General features: G+C 41.7%; 1 protein-coding gene across 1 annotated transcript in view; it reads left to right on the top strand.

Moving 5' to 3' along the window:
* SLC9A7 (solute carrier family 9 member A7) overlaps window positions 1-24,855 on the top strand; it is an 80,337-nt gene that overhangs the window by 53,002 nt on the left and 2,480 nt on the right. Inside the window, exons 12-16 of the mRNA XM_065652077.1 lie at window positions 590-743; window positions 7,988-8,047; window positions 13,200-13,263; window positions 15,867-15,949; window positions 19,458-19,563. Of these exons, the coding sequence (XP_065508149.1) occupies window positions 590-743; window positions 7,988-8,047; window positions 13,200-13,263; window positions 15,867-15,949; window positions 19,458-19,563 (467 nt within the window). The remainder of the gene's footprint in view (window positions 1-589; window positions 744-7,987; window positions 8,048-13,199; window positions 13,264-15,866; window positions 15,950-19,457; window positions 19,564-24,855) is intronic.

Raw genomic sequence — 24,855 nt, 5'->3', positions numbered from 1 at the left:
CTTTGCTCAGTGGTGCCCACTGGCAGGACCAGAGGCAATGGGCACAACATGCAGCACAGGTGCTTCCCTCTGGCTATCAAAAACACTTTTTTACTGTGTCCAAGCACTGGCACAGGCTGCCCAGAAAGGCTGTTGTGTCTGAATCTTTGGAGATATTCAAAAGCTGTCTGCATGTGGTCCCGGGCAACCTACTTCAGGTGGCCCTGCTTGAGCAGAGGAGTTGGACCAGGTGACCTCCAAAGTTCCTTTCCAACCTTAACCACCCTGTGATTCTGTGATTTCCCTATTAAAGAAGTCTGCAGATGGACAAATGCTATGTCTTGCTCTTGCTAGCAGAGTTTTGTAACTGGAGGCAGGGAATGGAGGGGGGGATGTATTCTGCCGGTGGGCATGTTATTAACTAGTATATTTTTCCAGCTGATAACAAGTTAATATCAAGAACTCACACTTCAGTTATGGAATCAACTGGAAAAGATCATTTTGATTTGGATTCAGGCAGCTGCCTGTTTTTCATAATATATTTTACTGTTGTCCACAACTTTGTTTCTGCATTTCTTCTGAAGCTCTGCCATTTCATTCTTTCACATAGGTCTCAGGGGAGCCATGGCATTTGCTCTGGCTATACGAGATACTGCTACCTACTCGCATCAAATGATGTTCTCAACAACTCTTCTCATAGTGTTTTTCACCGTGTGGATTGTTGGTGGAGGCACAACTCCCATGCTGTCATGGCTGAACATCAGGTCAGTAAGCAACTGTATGCTGGGGAAATGTCACTTTTCAAATGACAACTGTACTGATTGGGAATAGCCCTACAGAATTTACTTGATGCTTGCTAAAGGTGTTCTGGGTATTTAGAACTTTGTTTTATAGAGGAAGGTGCTAGTGGAGGCTGGTGAATAAAATGCACTGATGCTGCTGGGATTCAGACTGAAGTTCTCTTGCAAGTATAATAGGTCACTAACTCCTTGTCAGCCCAGTGGCATATGGAATAGTGTTGCTTGATACAGCAACCTCTACACTGGAAAGAAATAACTAGCCTATCTAGGCTTGTATAAACTTTTCTTCCTGTTTATACTATGACATCTCCCTGTCATCTTGCTCTTGGTAATGGCTCTGTTCTGTTTTCCAAGTGAAATGGAGTCTTTAGTGGGTGGTGCTAAACTGAATGTGCTTCAAACATCTATCCAAATAAACCAGACTACCTAAACAACTGGGATAAATGGGATCCTGCTGGGTTTATGTGTGTTTCTTCCTATTTTGAGACGGCCTATGAAAATGGTAAGCAGCTCTTTGTTTGGAAATCTTGGCCAGTACTTGGTACTTTAGGGCTGCAAGTACATTCATATTTGAGGATACCTAACAACCGACGTGCTAGAAAATAGTGAATCAATCATTGTTAAAGATCACATGTTATCATTCTGTGAAAGTGTTGGCAGTTGAGAGGGAGGAAAAGGTAAAAGCAGTGGAATTAAAACAATGCATACTGTACAAACTCTTCAGTGCATTTTTCATATGTATATTATTTGTGCTCTTTGGTACTTGAAAGCTTATTTTGTCTTGCTTTCTAATTGTGCTGATCATGATTTGTATCCCATTGTCATGTGATAGGATAGGAAAAAACAACCTTAGGTAAAACCAGTTTCACTCTTTGGAAGAACTGATCATTCTTAGGGACTAGTGCTGCTTTTGGAAAACTTAGGTGAACTGCCTGTGGCAATAGGTAGTAGGTGCTTTCTCGGTTGGCAAAAAAATGGATAGGACTCCCAGAAATATTTGTAACTCATTTTCAGTGAAGGCAGCACATTTCTAGCTGGGGACAGGCATTTTGGCAGTGATTTACAGTATCTCAGCTCTGGCTAACAGCAAACATTTGGAAATCAGTTTCCTTTTTCTGGCTCCAAATGAATCCATTTCTGCCCTTTAAAACTGTCTTTAAATACAAGTTCTAGATGTTTGGCTAGCACACCAGAAAGAAACATCGCTTCTAGGTAGTCAGGCTTTCTGAAAGCCATGTCACTAACAAGAGGTAATGCGACACCTGGTGTGATGTCAACAACAAAAAACAATCCAGTGCAGTTGTGTTACTAATGATCGTGAGATATCATAAAGATATTTCTAAGCCCAGCCTGGCTGGTTCCTGTTCCTATGTGAGAGTTGTACAATGCATTTAACAAGACACCTGGAATAGGTGCCATGTGCATCTTTCCATTAAGGCACCTCTGTCAATAGAAGCAGATTTCTGTCCGATGCTGATATATAAGGAACAATTGTACTAATATACTTCGGTAAGCAGAGCAGGCCCGGTGTCTGCATAACCAGCAGTGTGCACAGACTGTCCCAGGCCAGGGGCACCAGGGATCAGGAGACAAGTCCTGGCCAGCAGCACGCAGGTAAGAATGCTTCTTGCAGTCTGCTTGCAGTGGCTGAGCGAGGTCTGCCAAGATGTGCCTGCAGCCTCTGCGATGGCCAGCGTGAGGATACCCCTTGTCTGCCTTCCACTTGAGTGGATCCAAAACATCTTCTGAAGCGTGGCTGCAACCGGGTCAACAAACCCACTCTAACAGCTCTCATCATAGGTGCTGGCATCCTGAGCCTTCTGCCCTGCTGCCCGCACCTCTTTTGTTGAGGGAGTGTAGCTGGGTATTTCCTTCAAACCTTGTCATCCAGCAAGGGACAGGATACACTGCTGAACAACTAAGTGAGGAAGAATCGTATTCAGTCTGCCTGTATCAGAAGGCAGCTTCTGAGTGCAGTCAGCCATTGCCTCTGCCACAGGGTTCCTTCAGTCGTCAGCTGTAGGGGAGGACTGAATTCTAGCACATGGCCCAGCTCCTGGCCAACTGGAAATTAGTTAGTTCTGAGGTAGCAGTGTGCTGCGGTTGGTTTTTTTTGGTGTGTGTGGGTTTTTTTTTTTTTTTTTTCCCTTTCCCATTGAGCCTAAGAAGCAGCTTGTGGAAGCATCCAAGCATATGCACTTACTCCTTTAGCAGGACTCATCTGATTCAGTAATCAGACTCCATGAGCCTGGCTGATGAGTTACTCCTTCAGGAGTAAAGGGCTAATGCCGTATCCATTCCAGGCTTGCCCTTTGGGTAGGCTATACTTGCAAAAAATTATTAATGTGGCCCACGAGTCAGAACAGCTGGAAAGGCTATGATACCATTCCTAGAGAAGGAGCTGCCAAAAGGCAGTTGGCTGAACCATAGTGTTGAATGTTTAGCTGTAGATTTTTTTGGGGGGGGAGATTTACTCACTCTCACTTTGCAAGCTGTAATTTTAACTGTCATTTGTTTGGCATGGTTGACAGAAAATAAGTGGTTAACATCCCTATTAATGGAAGGGTATCACGTAAACAGGGGAACTCTGCACAGGAACTATTTTAGAGAACTGCATGGATCTGTGTACAGCTGCCTCGATAGGCACAGATCTGTTGATGATGGAGACTGCACTTTTTAAAGCCACACGAAATCAGATTTGTACCAGGTGGTGGCAGCCGTGTGCAGCCGATCGAGAATTAGAAACTCGGTACTGGTGAAGTACCCTCTGTGACAGAGCCCTTTTGGCTGGAAAGCAAGAAGTCATGTCTGACCTGACAGATTTGAGAAAGGGACAAATTAGTTTCCAGCTGAACTACTACTATGCTACTTTTCTCTTTTTCATTCCTTTCTACCCAGTGGAAGAGGAGGAGATGAAGATAAGATGCTGTCCCAGTGCCTTGCTCAGCAGCACTGTGTATAGTGCTGACACAGTCCTGGGGCTGTGCAGTGGGTAACTTGTCCCTGGGGTGGCCCGGGATGCTTTCCCAGCCTTAGTGCTTGCCTGTTAGCTTGGTTTGTAAGAGACTGGAAATAAGTAGAGCTCCCATGCAGGATTATTTAATGGAAAAGCAGTTAAAAGCTGGTTAAAAGCAGATGAAAGGTAGGTTTCCTCCTAGATTAAGTGAAACTAGGAAACTAATGCCATCTGTGTGTTGGACTTAAAAATCAGGATTTGTGTGGACTCCCGAAAGTCCATCTTTGGTGTGAAGTTCACACCAGTTGTATTCCTGTTGACTTTGGCATTTGTGGAAGGAAAGATGTGAAGCCAGTCAGCCATTACGAAGTCCTCATGAAGTAGCTGGCCTTGCTGCAGTGTGGAGGTGAGGAGAAAAGGGCCTGCTTCAATGAAGAGTCAGCCAAACTGACTGACCCTTTAGGCTGGTTTAGCTTGCCCGGTTGTTGTGTGGTAGAGCCGTGTTCCTATAGTCCTGTGGGTGCTGGTCTGCCCACCATTGGGGTTGCTGGGCGGCCCCTTCAATAGTTCCCATGGGCTGAGCTTCCCTGGGAACTGCAGGCGTGTGTCTGTTGTACTGGGCAAGTCAGAGGAGCTCAGATGGATATCCACACCAAAGGGTCTTTCTTAAGGCTATGCCTGGGTGATTTAAGTAGAACAGTGCCAGGGAGCTGACTCCAGCTAAGACTTTCAGCCTGTCTTGAGACTGCTCATAGAATCATAGAATGTCCTGAGTTGGAAGGGACCCACAAGGATCACCGAGTCCAACTCCTGTCCCTGCACATGACGACCCCACGGTTCACACCGTGTGTTTGAGGGTGTTGTCCAGTCTCTGCTCGAACACTGTCAGGCTTGGGGCTGTGACACCTCCCTGGGGAGCCTGATCCAGTGCTGCGTTTGTGGGGAGGCAGCTGTGTGGGTGCACGGGGCAATGCCTACGCAAGGGTCCAGAGTTGCTTTGCTGTGGCACAGGGGCATGTGCCTCTGGCCACACTGTTAATTGCACAGCAATTGGGATGCGTGCTTTGTTCTTTGTTTCTGGCAGTTCCTTCTCTCCCAAGATGTGAAACGTATTAAAAATAGGTGAGGGATGGAGGGGCTGACATGAAAATAATGTTTTGGTAAAGTAAAAAGCAATATAAGGAGGAAAACAAGCAAAAATGTCTCCCCTTGCTCTGTTCTGAATGTCTCAAGTAATCAGAAGAGTGGATATCTTTCCAGATGGGGTATGTTACCAGTGTACCAGGATGACCAGGATTAAACGTATAGCTAAGCAGAGAACCTATGGTTTGTAGCAGACACTTAACTTGGGTTTACTGCTTAACTGGTTGGGAAAGTGAGGTCATGACAGCAAAATGCGAGTGAGAAATAATGGGATCTTTAGGTGCTTTTGGTTTCTGCCACTTGATGCTGAGTAAATTAAAAATTAACACCAGAAACTGGAGTTAAATCCACGACGTAGTGTGTTTGGATTTCTTGGCTATCAGTGAGATATATCTAGGCATATGAGTGGTAAACAGTTATACTTTTCTAGTGATTACTTTTTTTTTTTCTTAGAAACTAAAGCATTACTTGTATATTAAAAATAGTCTCATCCTTTGAGACTAAAACAAAGAAACAATTTCCTGTCTGAAGGTTTAATGATTTAAGCAAAGTCAAGAGCCTTTGGTGATGGTAAATCAAAACCACTAGCAAAGTTCCTCTTTTCTGAAAAAGCATCTGACTTATTTCATTTATCTGTCACAGAGGAAAAAAGGGAATTTTGTATTGCAAAATAATGTTTGTTCCATTTTTCATTAGAGGTTGTTGACCTGTTTCTTTTCATGTTGAATGAAGCAACATGTAGATGAATGCCTTCATAATCTGTTTCAAATGAGGAAGTTCGTGTTTGTTTTAATGAAGTAATTTCAGTTATACTTAGCAACCTTTTTCTAAATCTTCAAGCATTATATCTTTCAATTCAAAATATTTCAGGTATCTTTCCACCATAGAAGTTAAAGATCGCACAAACAATGTCAACTTGGATATTTACTGCCTTAGGTCTGACTTTGCAAATACATTCTTTTAAAGAGCTTTCTATTTGGTGATATTTTTAAAATTTTTTTTTTAAGGACCAAACTGAAAAATCTGGAAATACTAAGTCTCACATAGCTGCTATGTGAACAAACAAACTATCTGGCAGCTTGGTGGCAGTCTCAGGTTATACTCCATTATCTTACCCAGGGTGGTTCAACAATAAAATGTGCATTTCTTAAACACCATGCCTCAGCATGCTGTGATGGCAGGAGGCGAGTGGTGATGCTGGGATGCAGCCTTGTGTTATGTCCCAGACTGGGGTGGCGGAAGTCTGATAAGAGGTTACATCTTTCTGTTTTGCAGCCTGTTTCCATTATTCTGTAACTTGGATCCTTCACTTCCCTCCCTGCTAGCTGTTCTCTGCCACCCTCGAAGGGCAGATGCACAGATGCAGGTGCTGCCCCTTGCCCTCTGTGGGCTTTTTGTTTTCACCATATCTTTCTCTGCACTGTTTTCTCCACTTGTCTTTCCCTGTCTAATTTCTCCTGTCTTCCTCCTCTTTCTTTCCTAGTCTCTAGTTTCTCATTGTCAGTCTTGAATCTCTCTCAACAAAGGTGGAGTGCAGCCTATGAACATCCAGCCTCACCCCTCTGGGTCTTTCCCTTGGGAGCAAAGAAATTGCCTCCTCTTTTGGATGTCAGGAAGTAAGCATGGGAGATGCCTCCTTATCTCTGTTCCTGTGCTCTGAAATGCTGCAATTCACACCAGAGAGAAGAAAGCGTGGGGAAGGCCTAGACCCTGTAGTAATTATATTGAGATATATCTAAAGCATATGGATGATATGGGTTTAGCTGCCAAGACTTAGCAGGCAGTTTCAGGAGTTATTATCTTGGTTAGGTCAAGCAAAGAAATACCCAAAGACACCCTAGAACTACTTTTCATAATCATGATTCCAGGAGTTTTCTTAGTGATAGGGTTTTGTTTCGTGTGGTGTTTTTTTTCTTACAAGGTGGTGGGAATTCTCTTCTTCCTCAGCCATCTTCTGAGAAACAGTTGAACTCTTCCAAAACAGCTAAAACTTTCCAGAAATGCTGCACTCATTATAGACATCTGGGAAAACTTCAGTATACTAACTTGGCAAAGATACAACAACGAGAAAAAAGTCATAGAAGCGAAGTTATTGGCCAGTTATTAATTTTAGGTTTTGCTGTATGTGCAGAGCTGTCTCATGTTGGCCTTCCAGAGTGGAGCGCTCTGACCCAGAGTGCATGTTGGTATGGGAGAAGAGCTATTGAACCAGGAATCCAAAACAAATCTATCCAAAGCCGGGTATTTGCCTCAGCCTTCAAGGCTTAGAAGGGTGCATGCTCTTCATAGAACAAGCTATGGCCTTAAATACTTGGTTCATAAAGATGTCAGCCCTCAATCAGGGTGTGCACACCTGCTCTTTGTAAAGTGAGGCCTCTGTGGATTTTTGGTTATCTGGGCTTTTCTTTCACGTGAACTATATGTAGTTCATGTAGCATGCCTTCATGGAAAAACAGAGGGGGAAAAAACCCACAAGCTGCTAAGGAATTCACATGGAAAACATTAGAAACCAAGCATGCTTTCACTTGTGTTTTTCTTTTTTTAAGTACAATTGAAAAAGGAAAAGCAAGGAGTAAAAACATGCTCTACTATGACTGGAGATTATATGGAAGTTTATTAGTCAACTGTTAGTTAAACCAGTGTAGTGATTTATTATGTATTACTAGTTGGTTTGGACTGCTCTAAAACCAGGCAGTACTGAGGGCCTTTCTCACATGTGCATAGCTTCCTGAGGTTACTTTCTCTAATGACTTTTTCTCTTTTATACCATGTGCAGGTCCAAAGTGGTAGGAATTGCCTCTTGTAGCAGTTCAAAGCCATTGAATCTCATTTTCTGGGGGATGTAGCCTGTCATGAATGCGGGTGTTTTGCCAGCCTGAATCTGAACAAATGAAGAACATTACTGGATATCTCAATCATAAAGTGCTGCTGTTGTTACTTTTTGTTATTTTTGTCACTTTGTCATTGTTCTGCCATTCTTGTATGCTTTGCCTTTTTTAATTGGGTAGGGGTTTTTTTTATTGGTTTGCTTTGTTTTGCTGGGAAGCTCTGTAAAGCTACCATCTCATGAGCATTTTGTTACTCACATTGCATTCTTGTACTGTACCAGAGTTGGTGACCATGTTCCATCGGTGGAAGAGATGAATGAAAGCCGCTGGCTGTATTTCAGGTGACACTGTGCTTTCCTTGATACCAAATTAACCTGGTGCTTGGCTTTCTTCATCTTTATAACACTGTGTGCTCTTTTTCTGTACTATGGCATGCTGCTGCTGCTTCTCCTGTTCTGCGGAGTGCCATAGATATTCCTCAGTTTTGAGTCCGAGTCTGTTTTCTTCTGAGCTGTGGGAGAGTGTGGATCACACATCATGTCTTTATCTTAAAACAAACAAAAAAGCCCAACCAAAACACACACAAAAAACCACACCACACACTCCGTCCTTTAGCGCTGTGTATGGGTAATTAATGAAGCAAAACTAGCATCTCTGGCCTGGGAAATCTTGAAAGCTCTGAAATCATAGATATGATCCTCTGGTCCTCAATCACACAAGTATTCTTAAGGGTTCCCTGGGGTTATTTTGTACAAATGTTCAGGTTGGAAGGGACTTCCAAGCTGGAACACAAGAGGTTCCACTTAAATTTGAAAAGAAACGTCTTCTCAGTGAGGGTGACGGAACACTGGAACAGGCTGCCCAGGGAAGTTGTGGAGTCTCCTTCTCTGGAGACATTCAAAACCTGCCTGGACGCCTTCCTGTGTAACCTCACCTAGGTGTTCCTGCCCTGGCAGGGGGATTGGACTAGATGATCTTTTGAGGTCCCTTCCAATCCCTAACATTCTGTGATTCCATGACTTCATAGATGATTTAACTCAGCCACTTTGGGGATGTATTTTAAAAACTGAGGGTTATCACAATTGCTCTATAGGAAGATGCTAATAAGAGTAGAGATAAAACAGAATCCTAGCCTTCCCCAGTTGATGATTTCTAGAACAGATACATAGAGAGAGAAGAAAAAAGAAAACAAATCTGACATCTATAGAGGAATGTGTATTTGTATGTGTCTTTGTGTATATATAAAAATATATACAGAATATTTATGTAATAAAACTTTTTGGGATGAGGCAATGGTAAGTTTTTCATGTATTCTGTCACACTTGAAGGTTTGCAGTAAACTACTAAATTTGCCAGACATTCAGTATGTTAGCTCGTAAAGAGAATGAGAACTATTATCTATTACAGTCATTCTTGGCTGTTGCCACAGTAATTACATATGCTGGAATGTAATAAACCCTGGTATTTTGGGAACTTGTCATCTGTGTGTTGCCAGGCCTCGGAAAGGACTTCGCGGTATCAGAAGAAATGGTTCCACCCATTTTAAAATGACATAGCAGAGAACTTGCAGTTCTATCTGCTTTTTTTACCATTCCTTTCCATACATTTAGTTTCTACTTTGCGTTTCACATTTTGTGTGCCAACCACTTTCTACCACACTGTTTAAATTAGTGAATTATACACAGGCTTAGTGTTTGAGGGGTCAAATCAGAGTAACTGCTCTCCTACATGCGATGCTGGAGTTGTAGCTGTAGAATAAGGACCAAGAAGGTCAGGATTCGGTTAAGAGTAGAAACTTTGGTATTGGGCCTTAGGAGCTCCCTTTGCTACTACAGAGCTTTTAAGGTGTGAAAAGCCTTTTAGGCCTTAAAAACAAAATATTAGGGAGGAGTGAAGAAATACACTTAGATTAATTTGTACTGTAGCATAGTCTTGTCTACAGATTCCAGAGAGCTTCCCAAGGCAGAAATAAATGTGGCTGAACTTTATGTACTGCCTGTACTGAAGTATTAAGGTATCTATCAAATAACAAATTGGTGCTGATGGAGGAAATACATGGATTTTTCACCAGTTTGGGGATATATATGCATTGTTACAGCTAAAAGACTGCTCATATTCTTCATCGGACAGGTGCTTTTTAAGAGTTACTTATTTGAATTGCTACTGTACCCCCTCAGGGAATCCACACACAGCTGCTGCAACGGGCTTTTGGAAAGGGTGGAGGGCAAAATGAAGATGCTTGCTGGCATCTGCACTGCCCTGGCCTTGACTGTCCCACAACCAATGTGTCCCTCAGTCCCCATCACATGGATTGTCTCTCTTCAACGAAACGTTGTTTTCAACCAGAGCTTCCTCACCTACCTTTCTGCCCAGCACCACAGTCATTGGCACTGTGTCCTCCCTGTGCCCCCGGTCTCTGAGAGGAGGTCTGCATAAATCAATCCAGTAATAATTTTTCTAAATTTAAAAACTGGTTAAATAAATCAGAACTGATATTGGCCTTTACGGCACATTGACGTTATGGGAAGCTTTTTAAATGTACTTAAGGATGTGAGATTATTTTTCCTTTTCTTTCAACCGCTAGCAAAAAATTATGTTGAAGACATACATGCATCACCTTTACTTGTACTTTTAATTAACGAAGTACTTAAGTAAGGATGAAGTAACTAAATGTTTCCTGTGCATCTCTTCACTGTAAAGGAGGTTGGGAGAGACTTTTTGATATTGTTTTGTTTCAGGTGATGAAGATGAGACTTTCTTAGAAATTTGGGGGCAGGGCCTGCAAAACGTGATGCTTGTCATGAGACCAGAGTGTACATACCTTGAAACTTAAACAGGCAGACCTGCTACAAAAAAATAAAGCTTCCTACACAATTCATGCTAGAGCAGAGGACAAGAGACACAGTATGCTGGTTGAAAGAGACAAAAAGTAGTTGTGGGAATTTAAAATAGTAATGTATTTTGTGTCAGTCTGTGAACTGAGGAACACATTTTGAAACATGAACGTTAAAAAGTGATTTATAGGAAAGAATTAATTAGAAATACTCAAAATATAAATTCACCTGAAGAATAACTTTGAAAAAAAATTTTGAAATGGGCAAGTCTCTGTCAATGTACTATTTCAATATTGAAAGAAATGTATGCAGTAAGAATTTTTTTTTTTCTAAAAGTCGAACCATTTTAATATGAAAAAGCTCTCTTTTTCTCTTCAGCACAACAATGAACCCAAACACCTGACCTCTGTACTATGAGTTTTCACTGAACAGTATGGTCATCCCACTTGGGTCCACCACCAAGTCCCCTTCCTCTGCCTCAGGACAGTTAAAATCCCCCAAACAAATGCACAGCCTCGTAGGTCAAGTAAAAGCTGAGGCATTCTGAATTGTTTGTTTTTTCTTATGTACTGTGAAGTGAATAGGTAGCCCAGTGAGTTAAAACTATTTAGGGAATGTGAGTTATGTTCATCTTCTGGAATGAACTTCGTGAACTCGCTGTTCCCATTGCCAGCTGCACGGCAAACGTGAGCGTGGTCGCTGTGCACTGTGTGGTGAACCTCCCCGGTGTGCAGCTGGAGTTTGGAAAGCCACAGATCTTTTTCTTTTATGTTTATGTGTATTTGTAGAGGAATGTGCAATCTTACGTATATTGCCATGCTGAGTGGGTTTCCTGACGCTGCTTGTCAGCTTTCTGCATGAGGCTTCATTAGGTAACTAGTTTGTCTGCAGAAAACCCTTTTTATCATGTCTTTGCTGCTCAGTGATAGCCTGAGCAGTAACGTCTAAGCCCTTGTAACCTTTCAGAGCTCTTGTGTGTCGTCTTTTTATTTTAGCATGTGTTACAATCCAGTACCCAAACTGCCTGTCCAGTGTTCCCTTAAACTAGTAGAGCTTTTTAGTCTTGATGCTGGTTAGTCCAAAAGAATTCCCAGGATAAATGTGCCTAAGGGTCATGGTGACTCTGTATGTGGAAAAAGGAAGTGATGAGGGAAGAAAAGAGACTCAGGGAAAAATCCAGGCAGAGGACTGGGTTGGCACTGGCTCTGTATGAGGCTGCTGCAGCTTGTCTTAAAGTGGCCTTCTGGTTTTTCCTTGAACTACACTAAGTCATGTGAGGCCTTGGCTTAGCTGTGAGTCCACAAGGATGCTTTAAAACTTTAGTTCAATGACTACTTTTCTTCTTCCATTGCTCTGTTAGAAAGTGCTAGCCTGGAAGTTATTTGAAGGTGTTTCCCTTTAGCTTAACCCATGCCGTCTTCTGTGCCTGAAGGTAAATCATGTCTGGATCACTGCTTGCCTTATGCAAGCACATGTCCCTGGGACACAGAAATGATGTGGTCTTATCAGCAAGGTTCTGTTGGTTTCTGGTGATCTTCAGGGGTGTTGCATAAACACCATGGTTAGAAATAGCAGACACAAAGTCTAGGTAACAAAGAAATTGCACTAAACCAGCTCAGTCCCTTCCAAGAGAGGGGAGATAAAAAAACTTAGCCATTTCAGACAGTATGTTTTTGTTATTGCATGCATTTTCCTACACTTACTATGCAACATGGTAGGACAGAAACACCACATATGAGACTGACAATCTTGTCTAACATTTGAGGAGGTCTAGGTTCTACAAGACAGCACAAAGATTAAGGCATGAATAGGATTTAAAACTAGACAAGTCTAATCTTAACAAATAGCTTCCGCCAAAGCATACCAGAAAAACCTGAACATAATTACAAGGATTAAATACTCATCTGGGATAGGAGCACTATGTGAAAGGATGGTTCATTAGTAAGATGCTCACTAACTATGCAAAATCAAGTAGACAGTTTCTTATACTATTCTGTAATCATCCACCATCTCACTATGCAGAGCCTCCCTCACTCAGGTAGGAGGCTGGACTAGACAGGCCTCTTATTAACCCACTGTGGCTGTGTTCTGTTAGGTGAATGAAACTTGCAGCGAATTAATATTATCACTCTTTATAAAGTATTTTTGTTGCTTCGCATGGTGCATTAAAACTTGGGGTGTGTGTAGCTTTTTAAAATACTATATTTGAGCCATTCTGAGGCCTATCTGGCAGCTAAGCTATTTGCTGTGTCAAGTATTCAGGCTGAGCTTATCCCTTAGTCTCTGGTTTCTTGCTGCTGGACATAAGGGATGTTCTCCACTGAAGAGGATGTCACCCGCAGTTCACCTTTTAGCCAAAAATAGTATTTGCCAGTGTCCTAAAAGAATTGGCAACAAAGGTAAGCAGTTAAAGTTGATGCCAAGATGGAGTTAAAGCTGTTATCTACAGGTAGTTGCTGCTCGAGTGAAAGAGTATCTTGTTTATAGCTGTGTAACTGCAGGGGAATAATGGACAGCTCTTCCTTAAACTATTCTTATAACGTCTCTGAATGCAGCTTTGCTGGGTGCTTAAGGCGCTTTTAAAATGCGTTCTGCCAAACTTACAGCATTTGCAGCCCTCAGTAACACAACTTGCTTTGTTTTCCTAATGTTTCTGTAGGGTTGGGGTTGACCCAGATCAGGATCCTCCACCTACTAATGACAGCTTTCAAGTCTTGCAAGGAGTAAGTAATTATATAACTTCTCTGTTAGGCTGGTCTTATTTTATAACTGAGATGATAAAGAACTGCAGAAGCTATGTGCATGGATAAAACTTTTCTCTCCTAACTGTTAAGTCAGTAATGCTTTTTATTTTGTAATATTCAAGTAATGCCCACTGAAAAACGTTCTGTGGTGTTGGGTGTAATGCTGCAGCATTTAAATTTTTGAATATATGTGTATATATAAGGCATCAAAAACCTTCCCAAATCTATTAATACGCTCTATTTAACAATATGCTTTCCTCTTCCCCCACCCCCGCAACATGCTTGCTTTTAACATGCCATGGCACAAACAGTCCTCCCCAAGACTGACCCAGAGATAATCCTCTTGGAATCTGTTCAGTAATTGATACAAAAATTTTGGCCCTTAGACTTGCTTGAAGTCAAAGATTAAGTTCTCTAAACTGATCTCAGCTCCTGTCCCACAAGCCAGCTGGATCTTGCCTGTGCTACCTACCACCTGTATGAGGCAAAAGGAGCACTGGAAAAATGTCATTTACATTCAGTAAACTGTTGCTGTGAATCTTCAGTGCAGCTTTCTATGCATCAGTAACAACCCAAGAGTTGGGTTTTTTCCCCCTGCAATATGCTATTGTCAAACAAGACTATTGAAAGAATGTTGTTCATAGCAGAAATTTCAGTTTTCCTCATCTATAAACTGATAGAATTCACAGGAGGAGTGAAAGGTCTGGGGGGGAAAAAAAAAAAAAAAAGAAATTTTAAAAAGCAACATTTCCTGAGGCTTAACTTGGGAGCTTCCTCTCTCCAGACCTTAGTTTACACTCTCCCAGAGTACTGCTTGACACTAATTGTTCAGTAGCGCAACTGGTTGCTTATGTAGGAACCTGCTAGAGGAAGGTGAGTGACAGGAAAGACAGATGACTTTGGACCCAGAGGATGCTTAGGGTGCAAGTATATGAACTCTGCTTTGTAAACCTCAGGTTATGTGATGCTGGTCACACATACACACATGGCATTCTTACTGTATTTGGGATCAGCTTCCTTATTAGTGGTTTTTCCTGCCTTGCCTTTTTTTTTTTTTTCCTTTGTCACAGGTTGTAGAGATAAGAGTTACCTACCCAGGAGGCATCTCCTTCATTGCAGAAACTGCATTAGGCATCTCTCTGTTCTTTGTTGAAATGTGTGTCCAGCATACAAAATAGATTCTGAAATGGTGGGTTTGGCTACCAAAAAGCGTGAACTTTGGTTTTGTAGCTGTCTGGAAGCAATCGGAAAGCCAGGACCTCAAAACACCTTTTACAATGAAGGCCACAGTTATTGCATAGAACCAAGTTAGGAAGTGGAATTATGGTAAGATGGCTTTGGCCAGTTCAGACCAAGCTTGTCACTATTCGAGGAATTGCTTTAACAGGAAGCAGAGCATGGGGATTCTGTTCTCATTTGGTGTCTGGGTGGAAATATCTTGTTTGATTTCCACCCCCACCCCGATGTAAACATAAAGCACTTACCCATTTGTTTCCCCCTTTAGCTGTGCATTGCGTTCCTAATGGAGGCCATTAGTCAGTTCCCTTTGGATTCCTTTCTCTCATCAAGCCAAGATTAGCAGTATGTCACAGTTAAACAAAATATATCATTTGGGTTGGAGAGGAGATGAAAATGTCCTAAACTTTAACTCTTGGTGGTTCATGGATTTTTTTTTTTAATATATTTTTTTTTTTTTACATATCAGAAGCATGCAGGGCAATCCTGTCTTGTTCTTTGCCAGTAGTTTGGAAAATTATTCATACAAGGCATTCTCACTTCATCTGTTTTCCTGTGTTTAACTTTGGCCTCTGGCCAAAAGCAAAAACAAAAACAAACCCAAAGCAATAACAAAAGTAAAAACAACTGCAGCTGCAGACCAGCTGGTGCAGTGACTTGCAGCACAGCTAATAAAGGGATTATATTGAAGGCTGTTAGCACTTCTGAGGTTGATGTAGGACTTATGAAATTTGCATTACCTTCTTCAGTTGTGATTTTATACGGATTCCCTCCCTGTTAAGCACATTTCTTTTAAGTGTGATATATTTTATTGGGTTTGTGACCATTTATCAAGTATAATAAATCCCCTTGTTCTTTTAAGGAAGCCATAGGCTTAAAGAAAGAACATCAAATAGACCTAGAGTTAAGGAAGCCGACCAAGCAATGAATAGGGATCAGTCTGGATTATTCCAGTTAATTTGTCTGGGGAGGGGGGATGAGGATGAGACCTCAAGTCCAAAACTCACACATAAGACTCATTATTTCTATATCCATTACTGCATTAACTGTGCAGTAAGCTTTTAGACTCAAGGGAACTTGGCGGCTGGGGGCTCATTGAGGCAACTTGAGGGCAATGAAGAGGGCCTACTTCTCTGGAGAACTTCTGATCTTTCTAGGGAGAGTAACCTTCTTGGTATAAGCGTGTCTCTAAATAGCGTTCTTCTACAGTCCAAGTACGGTATTGAAGTAATTTGACTTTTTTGGACAGGACATTTTAACATGAATGATTGGAATGCATGATTTGTTGGTGGTTTTGTTTTGTTTTCTGCCTGAAATAATTGAATATGTTTTTATCTTATTTTCAGGATGGCCCAGATTCTGAAAGTAGGAACAGGACAAAGCAGGAAAGTGCTTGGCTCTTCAGGCTGTGGTATAGCTTTGACCATAAGTATCCTTTTGAAAACACAGCTTAGCTTCAAGGCATGAAATGTTCGCTTTATTTCCTTTCCATGTACCCATATGTAGCCTTAAGCACTTGAGAGAGTCAAACAGGAGAAATATCAAGTATTTGACAGGTTCAAGGCACGGAACTGAAGCTGGACCTTGCTGTAGCAGAAGATGGACCTTTCCTTTCTCTAATGCATGGTATGTCGCACTTGCTGGAGGACAGAAACCAGTCAGTTCTAGGAGCTGAAGTTCCTTCCTAAACGATAAGACAACCAATTACCTATTTCAGATCCTCTGATTTGTTCTATTAATCTGTTCTACGTCATCACTGGTGCTCATAGCACAAACTGGTTTTCTGGTTCATTGTACATGTCTAAGCCCCAAGTCATTGCTCTGAAGAGCTATCTGCTTTTGTGATGAAGTCCTGTTTGGAGACCCATTGCTGATATGGGAAGTTCTGGAACTAAAAATCTACATGTGATCCAGCTTATTCCCTTCACTGTATCCAGAACTTCCTATAGGTGTTAAAGCTTCTGAGCGATTTTTGTGTAGCTGTCCCGTCTTTTGTGCTTGAGTTTTTTAAATCTACTTAGCATATTCTTAATCAGTGAATCATACAAGTGCCCCTCCTTAACAGCTTGCACTTACTTAGTGGAAAATAGCAAACATAATCTTGTGGCTGTGGCGAGTCACTTATACCCAGAAATTCAAAGAAGTTTCAGTTCTTGATTCCTAGTAATTTCTGAGGCAGTTAAATATATGTAAATATCTTCGACAGGGTGTTAATCTTGTTGCAGCTTGCAGCTGAGAAGCGAGCCCTTTCACTGGGGTCTTGCTCGTTGGTTGACAAGAGATTGCTGGCCTGGTTGGAGCACAGTAGTTTCCTTCCGTGCCTTGTGCATCAAGACTTTCCACCCAGGGAAACCCAGGTGTAGTGTTGAAAGGATTCTGATCCTAATCATAGAATGGATTGGGTTGGAATGGACCTTCAAAGGTCATCTAGTCCAACCCCCTGCAATGAACAGGGACATCCGCGACTAGATGAGGTTGCTCAGAGCCCCGTCCAGCCTGGCCTGGAATGTCACCAGGGATGGGGCATCTCCCACCTCTCTGGGCAGCCTGGGCCAGTGTTTAACCACCCTCGGTGTAAAAAATTTCTTCCTCATGTCCAGCCTGAATCTCCTCTCTTTTAGTTGAAATAGCACTTGCCTTTTCAAGACAAAATCTGCTTGTGACTGATGCAGTAGTATTGGGCCAAAGCCCAGAAGTGGAGCGTATATGCTAGTTTAAATATTCATGAATGTTAGTAATTTCAAGTTAACCCTTTGAGCTGTACTGGGTGGTGTCAATGTGTATTGAGGTCAATTTTTGTTTTTTAGAAAAAAATTTTAAAAACCCAAAGTCTTCTGTGGCAAGAGCACGGAGGGATCTGGCTGTGGCTGACTGCTTCTTTTTTGTCTTTTTAAGAAGGAAGCGGAGTTCTGTCCTCTTCCCCTGCCTTACAAAAGGGATATGCCTGATGAAAAAAGGAGTTGGTGATGCTGACTTCCCCCGGCTGCTGCTGGCACAAGTGCCGTCCTGAGCAGCTGCAGCACAGGCTGGGGGAGTGCTAGGTGAAGATTACAACTTAATTAGCCATTTCACAGAAACTTGAAGGATGCTGATAGTGCATTTGCTTTTTCAGCGGTGACTAGCAATCTTTAGGGAAGGTTTCTGTGAAGTTCGTGCCAAGGAAACTCATCCAGAGGCAGAACTGTCTTAGTGTATCTTAGAAGTAAAATTCTGTTCCTTCTGTTGCACAGAGACGTTCAGATAAACATCAGCTGGGTGGGCTTAAATTGCATGGAAGGGAATATTTTGGAATTGCCAACTCTGTACTCATGGCTAAATGTCAAAATATTTTTTGCTGATGTATTCACTTGGTTTGTAGGTAGAAAGGCATGTTGTCTCAAAATTCATGCTTTGCAAGGGAGCTTAGCTTGAAAAAGATGTAAGATGTGCTTGGCCGTGTGCTGCAGCGCTGGCTATTGTGTGCAGAGCTCTGTGTGGATGGATAACCCGGAACTTCACTCCTGTGGAACGCGGAGTTCACTTAATGTCATGGGCTGTTCCCTCGGTTCTCCCACAATTGTTAAACATGGAGTAAACTGCAACTTCGATGAAGTACCAGATGTCTTTTATTGAGTTCGTTTTGTTACGACCGAGTCGCTGTGTGCCTGTCTGCTGCAAGGCAATGTAGAGGCTGGTAGGTTGGTGTGAGGGAAAGAGTTTGGTTTTTTTTCCAGGACTGGGTGTAGCCACACTGTTACTGGGGAAGGAGGAAATGTAACCCTGCAGTGGCATAATCACACCATTATGTGCTCAAATGTGCTATGCCAGGCTCTGCTAGAGGAGAGGGATGTAACTCTGCTAAAACAGCCCCTTTTTTAACACCCTTTTCCCCCCAAGCCCCTGATCTGCTGAGAGCATCAGGGAAACTAAATTATATTTCACAAGCGGACTTGATTTTTCTCTGCGCTTAAAGGCCTAAGAAAGTAACTAAGCTACCTGCAATATATTATTTACATGTAAAACAATCAGACTGACTTAAAAAAAAAAATCTTCAAAGTCTTAGCATTTACCTCCTGAGCTCTGTTCTTGAGCTAGTCAAGATCAGCATGCTGCTCCGTAGCAGGACACTTTTTTTGACTCCTGAGCATTTCCTCAGGTGTATCATCAGTCTGGACCACTAGCATGAACAAATATGGATTTACCTGTGGGCAGACCTCTGAGGAGAGGTGTTGAAGACACTTTACTTTCCTACTCCCATGCCCCCTCAGTGAGGTCTAGGTAGCATTGCCTGGGCAGATGCTTTCCTTTCCATGCCGTGTTATGCGGTTCTTGCCATATAGTTTTCCCCTCCCCTTTCTGAGGCTCTGTGAGGTGTATGTGCACTGCAGGGATGTCTTTGAGCCTGCCAGAGTAAAGATCTCTGGTTGCATCTCTGTGGCTCAGTGACCAGCCAGCAGCAGACCAGTTCAGGTGGCTGCATTGCTTGAAGGACATTGGATGGACAATATTCCTTTATTTCTCTGTGTTGAGCCACACACGTGTGTCACCATGTTACCTCTGGCTTGCCATCTCAACACTGTGCCCCCATCTGCAAAGCAGAAAGATGCCTGGACCTATTAATGTTAAAGCACTTGTACCTCTGCTTGTTCCTTTTGGCTCCAGTGAGCCCAAAAGCTGGAAATATTGCAAGTGCTTGAAACTTTAAGAAGAGAGGTAGCTAGTTCCCCTTGCAGTAAATGTGTAGGTAAAGAAACTGCCCTTAAAAAAAATCAAGGGAACAATGTTGGGGGGAGATGTTTTTCACTTATTTGTCTACAAATGCAGATTTTTTTCAATGGATGCTTTATATACAATCATTGAGCAGCACATAGATCAAAGGCAGAACCACATTTATGTATAACTGTCTTTATTTTAATAGTGTTTTCTGAGCACTGATGTGTTTTCCTTAACTACTGAAGTTATTTAAAGCCAATTCTCACTCACAGTGGCCCTCCGTTAACCACAACTCTACCCAGCTGGTGTAGCCTGATAGCCCGCTGCCTGACAAGTCCCCAGGTTTATGATGTAAGTAGAACATCTCAACACTTCTGTGTTTTGTTTTTTATTTAACTTCAGCAAAGCATTTTTTTTCTTTTTAGGCAAAAGGTTGGTACTATATATATATATATATATATATATATATATAAATAAAAAGAATGTGCTGGTTTGTCCTAGGTAAAAAAGGTTTAAGATACTCTCCCCTGAGGCAACAGCTTCTGTTAGTAGAAATCAGAGATTAACTAATTGTTCAAATACTGCATTAAAAAAATAACACTTAAGGATATCGGAAAATTGCAGGCCTAGTCAACAAACCACTTCGGTGAATCACTTCAAAATATTCAGTCCCTTCTCAACACATTTGAACAAGATTATTTTCCTGTTACCGCTAAGGTTGCATTGAGGTCTCATTTACAGAAGATGCTGACACATTTATCCATGCCGGAAAGAAATCTGGTAGAGCTTCCCTTCATTGTTTCCACTGTGAAATGTGAGATCACATTTCAGAAACTGTTAATCAGTTACTTATCTCAGTCTAGCAGGTCACTATTCTGTCTTTACAGCCACGTCTTGCAATAATTAATGCTTCATTCTCCTATTACTGTTGCAGGATCCTGATAAATGTCATTCCTATCTTTACAGTGCTTCTGAAATCTACAACTTTTTATGAACCACTTGTAAATAAAACCATAGTACTATGTGGGATCACTCAAATTTGCATGTTCTCTGGAATGGTAACATCTCTGCTATGTTCAAGTAGTCTTGGACCAGACTTCTATTAATCTTTTCCTAGAGAGTTATGAATTCCACTTGCAACTCTGAAATACTTTTCTACATTTCCTTCTGGTATCATTAGCATCTTACTTTTACTTGATAGTAACATTTCAAAGAAATGTTAAATGTCTGCTGCCTGTTTGGAGCTATTACTAATGCAAGAAATTGGCCTTGTTCCCATCTTAGCAATGCCACTGGAGATCTCAAAACAGATCTAGGCTGGAAGGCATCTGTTGGACCAATTACCCTACTTGTGTGTTGCCCATGTGTCTATCTATGTATGATCTTATAAGATTAGTTATCCAGTAACCAAGGATCTAACCAGAATGAACACGGAAACTTTGGTTTTCATTTTCTCTAGGAATTGGGCTCCTTTTTTCTCTTTACTCCTCATTCTTAGCTACTACTGCATGTGGAAACTCATTCTTTAATTGGATTGGTTCTGTCACACGCACACATTTGGGATGTTAACTTCATCCTTAAAAACACCTGTAAGGCTGCATACTTTGTTAAGGTATATAATGTGCAACTTTGACATTGTATATGCTCTCCTGGCTCCTATATTGGTACATTGCTGCATTAGTCTTAGGAAAAAATATAATTTTGAGATTTTTTTTCTAGTTTATTTTCGAGTTTTCTGAACTCTGGAGTTGCTTTATTGCTTTTTGTTTCTCTGCACGGCTGGCTTTGCTACAGCATTTGACTATTCCATTTTATTACGGGCTAAAAAGACATGGAATCCTCTTGCCTTCCTATTAAGTGCAGCTGAAGCAACCGAGAGAGCCCTGTCTTTGGGAAACAGAAACTGCTTGGAATAGGTCTGCTTTTGTGAGGTATTTGCGGGAAAATTGGATGGTACCTCTGAGAGAATGAAAGACTGAAGACTTTCAATTAAACAGACTAAAAATACTCACCAGAACGTAACAGAGCTGGAAAATGTGTTTCAAAAAGAAGTAGTAAATCCTAGATCTTATTCAGGTGCATGTCTGAGCAGTTATCACATCTGCGTAGAGAAGAAAGCATACAAGCACGTGGCTGTACTGGCTGTATATTTGTGCATTGTTTTCACTTTTTTGTTGTTTGTTTTAGGTTCCGTGTGTGTTTTCCCCCTCTGCCCTCTCTTGTTTTATTACAATCTTATTTAGAATTCGTTTTCATTTCCATGAGTGGGAGTACATCTTTTTAATTAGATGCCAAAGAGGGGTTTTCGAGTTTGAAAGCCAAATAACCCTATTACATAATCCACCCACAACCTATTCCGAAGTAAGAGATTGTGTCCTCTAAGCTTGAATTTGCGTGGTGTACATGTAGGGTTCTGAGTCAGCAAGCAGGGGTGACATACAGTGGATTTTTTTCCAGAGCTGTCATTACTGCTCCTTGATGATGTTCTCCCACTGCTTTAAGACTGTGCCACTGGGCTCACCATTAAGTGCTTCCCACGCAAACAGAATCCAAGTTGGTACTTAAAAGCATGAAAGATTCCTGTAGTTAGTGTTTAAAATTATCTTTTTCAAAAACTCACTCCTAGTTTTCTCTCCTAGTGTTATCTTCAGTGCATGACCATTTGGCAGGGCTTTCCAATTTATCCCAAACTAATGTAGGTCAATTTTCTCTTCCTTTTGACATGTCCTTCGACATATTATTATATTAGTATAATAATTCTGTTTCATCAACTGTTAATCCCATTTGGGAGAAGCATCTGTGTTATCACCTGCTCCTCCTGATGAAGGGCTTCTGTTTTGTTTTGTTTTTTCTTGGTTGTTCAGGGGTGTGTTTTCCATCCTACACTCTCTCTCCCATCCTACACTCTCTCTCCCATCCTACACTCTCTCTCCCATCCTACACTCTCTCTCCCATCCTACACTCTCTCTCCCATCCTACACTCTCTCTCCCATCCTACACTCTCTCTCCCATCCTATTTTTTTTTTTTTTAAGTTTAGTTCTTGCACCATACACAGTGTGGCAATTTGGTATGAAAGCAGAAGCAATTGGATTATTTTTCTAAATATGCCAACCCAGTAAAGAAATTTCATTTGCAGTCTATATAAGCCTTGGGGGAGGTAACTCTCAAAATTTGTAAGAAAACTGTTCAGCCGTGCATCCCCTCTCCCCTTTCTTGGTGCTACCAGCTTCATAGCAAAAGTTGCTTAGTTTCTTTGAATTTCAACTCAGCTGAGAAATAGAGAAACTCTAAGCGGAGCATCAGATTTAAGTTGTAACATATTTTCCATGTATGCTACTTGTTGCTTTTGTTTTGGAGCCACAAGACAAGTAACTTCTGCTGCAGGTTTTGTCATCCGTGGCGCCCGTGTTGTGTTCAGCAGTGTACGTGGTGACCACCAGCACTTCTATGTGTGGCGTACTTTGCATGTGCTGCTTTTTGCACTGCCTTAGGAGGAAATACAGACTGGCTTTGTAAGCAGGAACTCTAAATAAGCTTTAGCCCTTTTAATGTCTCCAGTGAGTGTTCTTAGGAGCATGAGCTGATTTTGCCACAAATGGGACAGAATGCTGTGAGGCCCCTGCAGGGTTATGGTCAGCACATCAAAGCAAAACCCAGACATTTGTAGAGGTTTGGATTTAGGTAATTAACCACTCTAGTTTGTCAGTTTAAGTAGTGAAGTTCAGACCTATGTTTTTGGAGTGAATTGAAGCTATTCCTACAGAACTGCGGGGGATTGCAGAGGCCAGTTTAGGGTTATTCTTGGAAGAATTTCAAGTCTCTAGGGATCTACTTTGATACATTTCCTGTCTCTCTTGAAAGAATTGTTCATGCTACATGAAGCACAGTAAGTTTATTCACGCATCTTCTTTGCTTGCAAACAGCAAATCCATATACTTCATGAGATTGTTCATGGATGTTCTCTGGGGAAAGAGGTGAAATAAATTGCCTGCTGCTTGCAGTGCTATTCAGAACTGAAATAAGTAAGAGGAGCTTGGCTTGTACAAGGCAATATTTGTTCGCTGTGTTGAGAGAAATTTCAGTATTTTATCTGGAATGGATCATGTTTATGTCCATGTACATATAGCCTGGGACAAACCAGCAAAGATTGAGTTAGGACTTGCCATGTAGTATAAAGCCTGCGGCTCTCTCCTCAGTATCACGCTTCCAAGAGCTCTTCAGCCTTTTGGGGAAGCTCCAGCGTAGTGTGTGTTCTTACCATAGGTCCTTGCTGCAAGGACCTGCTGTGAAATGGCATCGTGGAGCCAGGAGAAGCTCTGGGAGCTTGTTGCAGTCACTCCACATGTGGTTCTGGTCTCGTGGTCCCTCCTGGTGTGCTGTCAGCCCTGCCTTCCCCTCCTTGGGGCTTCTCAAAGGCCAACACTGTAATAGGCAACTTGATACAGCTTCTCAGCTTCTTCAGCTTCTTAAAACACAAGCAGTCTACGGTCACAATCTGCCCGCTGCTGACTCATGGCAGTTTTTCTGCTTTTCATCTTTATTTGAATTTATCTTCTTCAAAAATAGAGTATTTAGGGATATCAGTATTTCTTAAACAGACTATGATTTCGTGTGCTTTTAAAAATCATCTTGGTCTTATCCCTCTGACTTTTACTTCTTTGCAATGGAAAGCTTGTAAAGGCTGTTTCTGCCAGCTATAGCTGAACCCTTTAATTTCTGCCTTTTTTGAGATAGTGACAGTAGTTCAGTGTTTTCTTTGCAATCAAAGAAAACAAGCAAGCATCCTAAACTGTATTTGCTCTTTGAGAACAGTGCTCTCTATCACAGTAACCCTGTCTCTAATAAGCAGTGATAAATTTGGGTTCCACAAAGGTTCTGAGAAATTAGCATTCATTCTAAGTAGGGCTTGTCTCGCACCCGGCACTGAACTGTACCGTTTCTTTCGTTGGTTTTGGAAAACTCCTGACACCTCTTCTAGTCCTCATTAGTTAAATATTCTGCATCATCTAGAGGCTTCTGCTGCTTTATTTTGACTGATTATCATTCTGAAATAATGACAGGATGCTTTCCCAGGAAGTTTTATTTACCTGGGCGCTGTGTTTTTCATCGTGGACAGGTTCATCAGCATCTTCAGTCTGAGCTGTCCTGAACTGTTCTGCAATACAGGTAGGGCTTTCTGGTCAGGCTGATCACAGGCATCCTATATTATGTAGCCTGTGCCCTCCCTCCTTTGCTGAAGTGGAGGAAAATTATATATTTTGAGAATGTAGCCTGATTGGTGTCCAGCCTACCAAGGAGATCAGCAATACGCACACTTAAATTTCAGCTCTTGCTAAGCAGTATGGAGCTATTCGCATGGGGAAATTCTTGCTTTCAGTTGCAAGAAAGGAAGCTTAGAGTACCAAGAGCATTTTCTTCATATATGAGGAAGCCCCATTTTCTGACCAATTCAACTGTTTTGCCATTTACCAAGGCCACATTAAACAGGAGTGAAACATGGTGAAAATTGCTTGCTGTTGTATTATGCTGTGTAGAAAAATTAAGTGCACTTCCACAATTTCTAGTCTCTGACCATATATTTCATCTCATCTCTGCCAAAATAAATTCACAGGATTTTGTGAGCCACTTTCTTAAATGATTTT

This window comes from Caloenas nicobarica, chromosome 1 (genome assembly GCF_036013445.1).
Source record: "Caloenas nicobarica isolate bCalNic1 chromosome 1, bCalNic1.hap1, whole genome shotgun sequence".
Classification (NCBI taxonomy): Eukaryota; Metazoa; Chordata; class Aves; order Columbiformes; family Columbidae; genus Caloenas; species Caloenas nicobarica.
The sequence above is the reverse complement of the archived record's forward strand: the minus strand, read 5'-3'. Positions and strand labels throughout refer to the sequence as shown.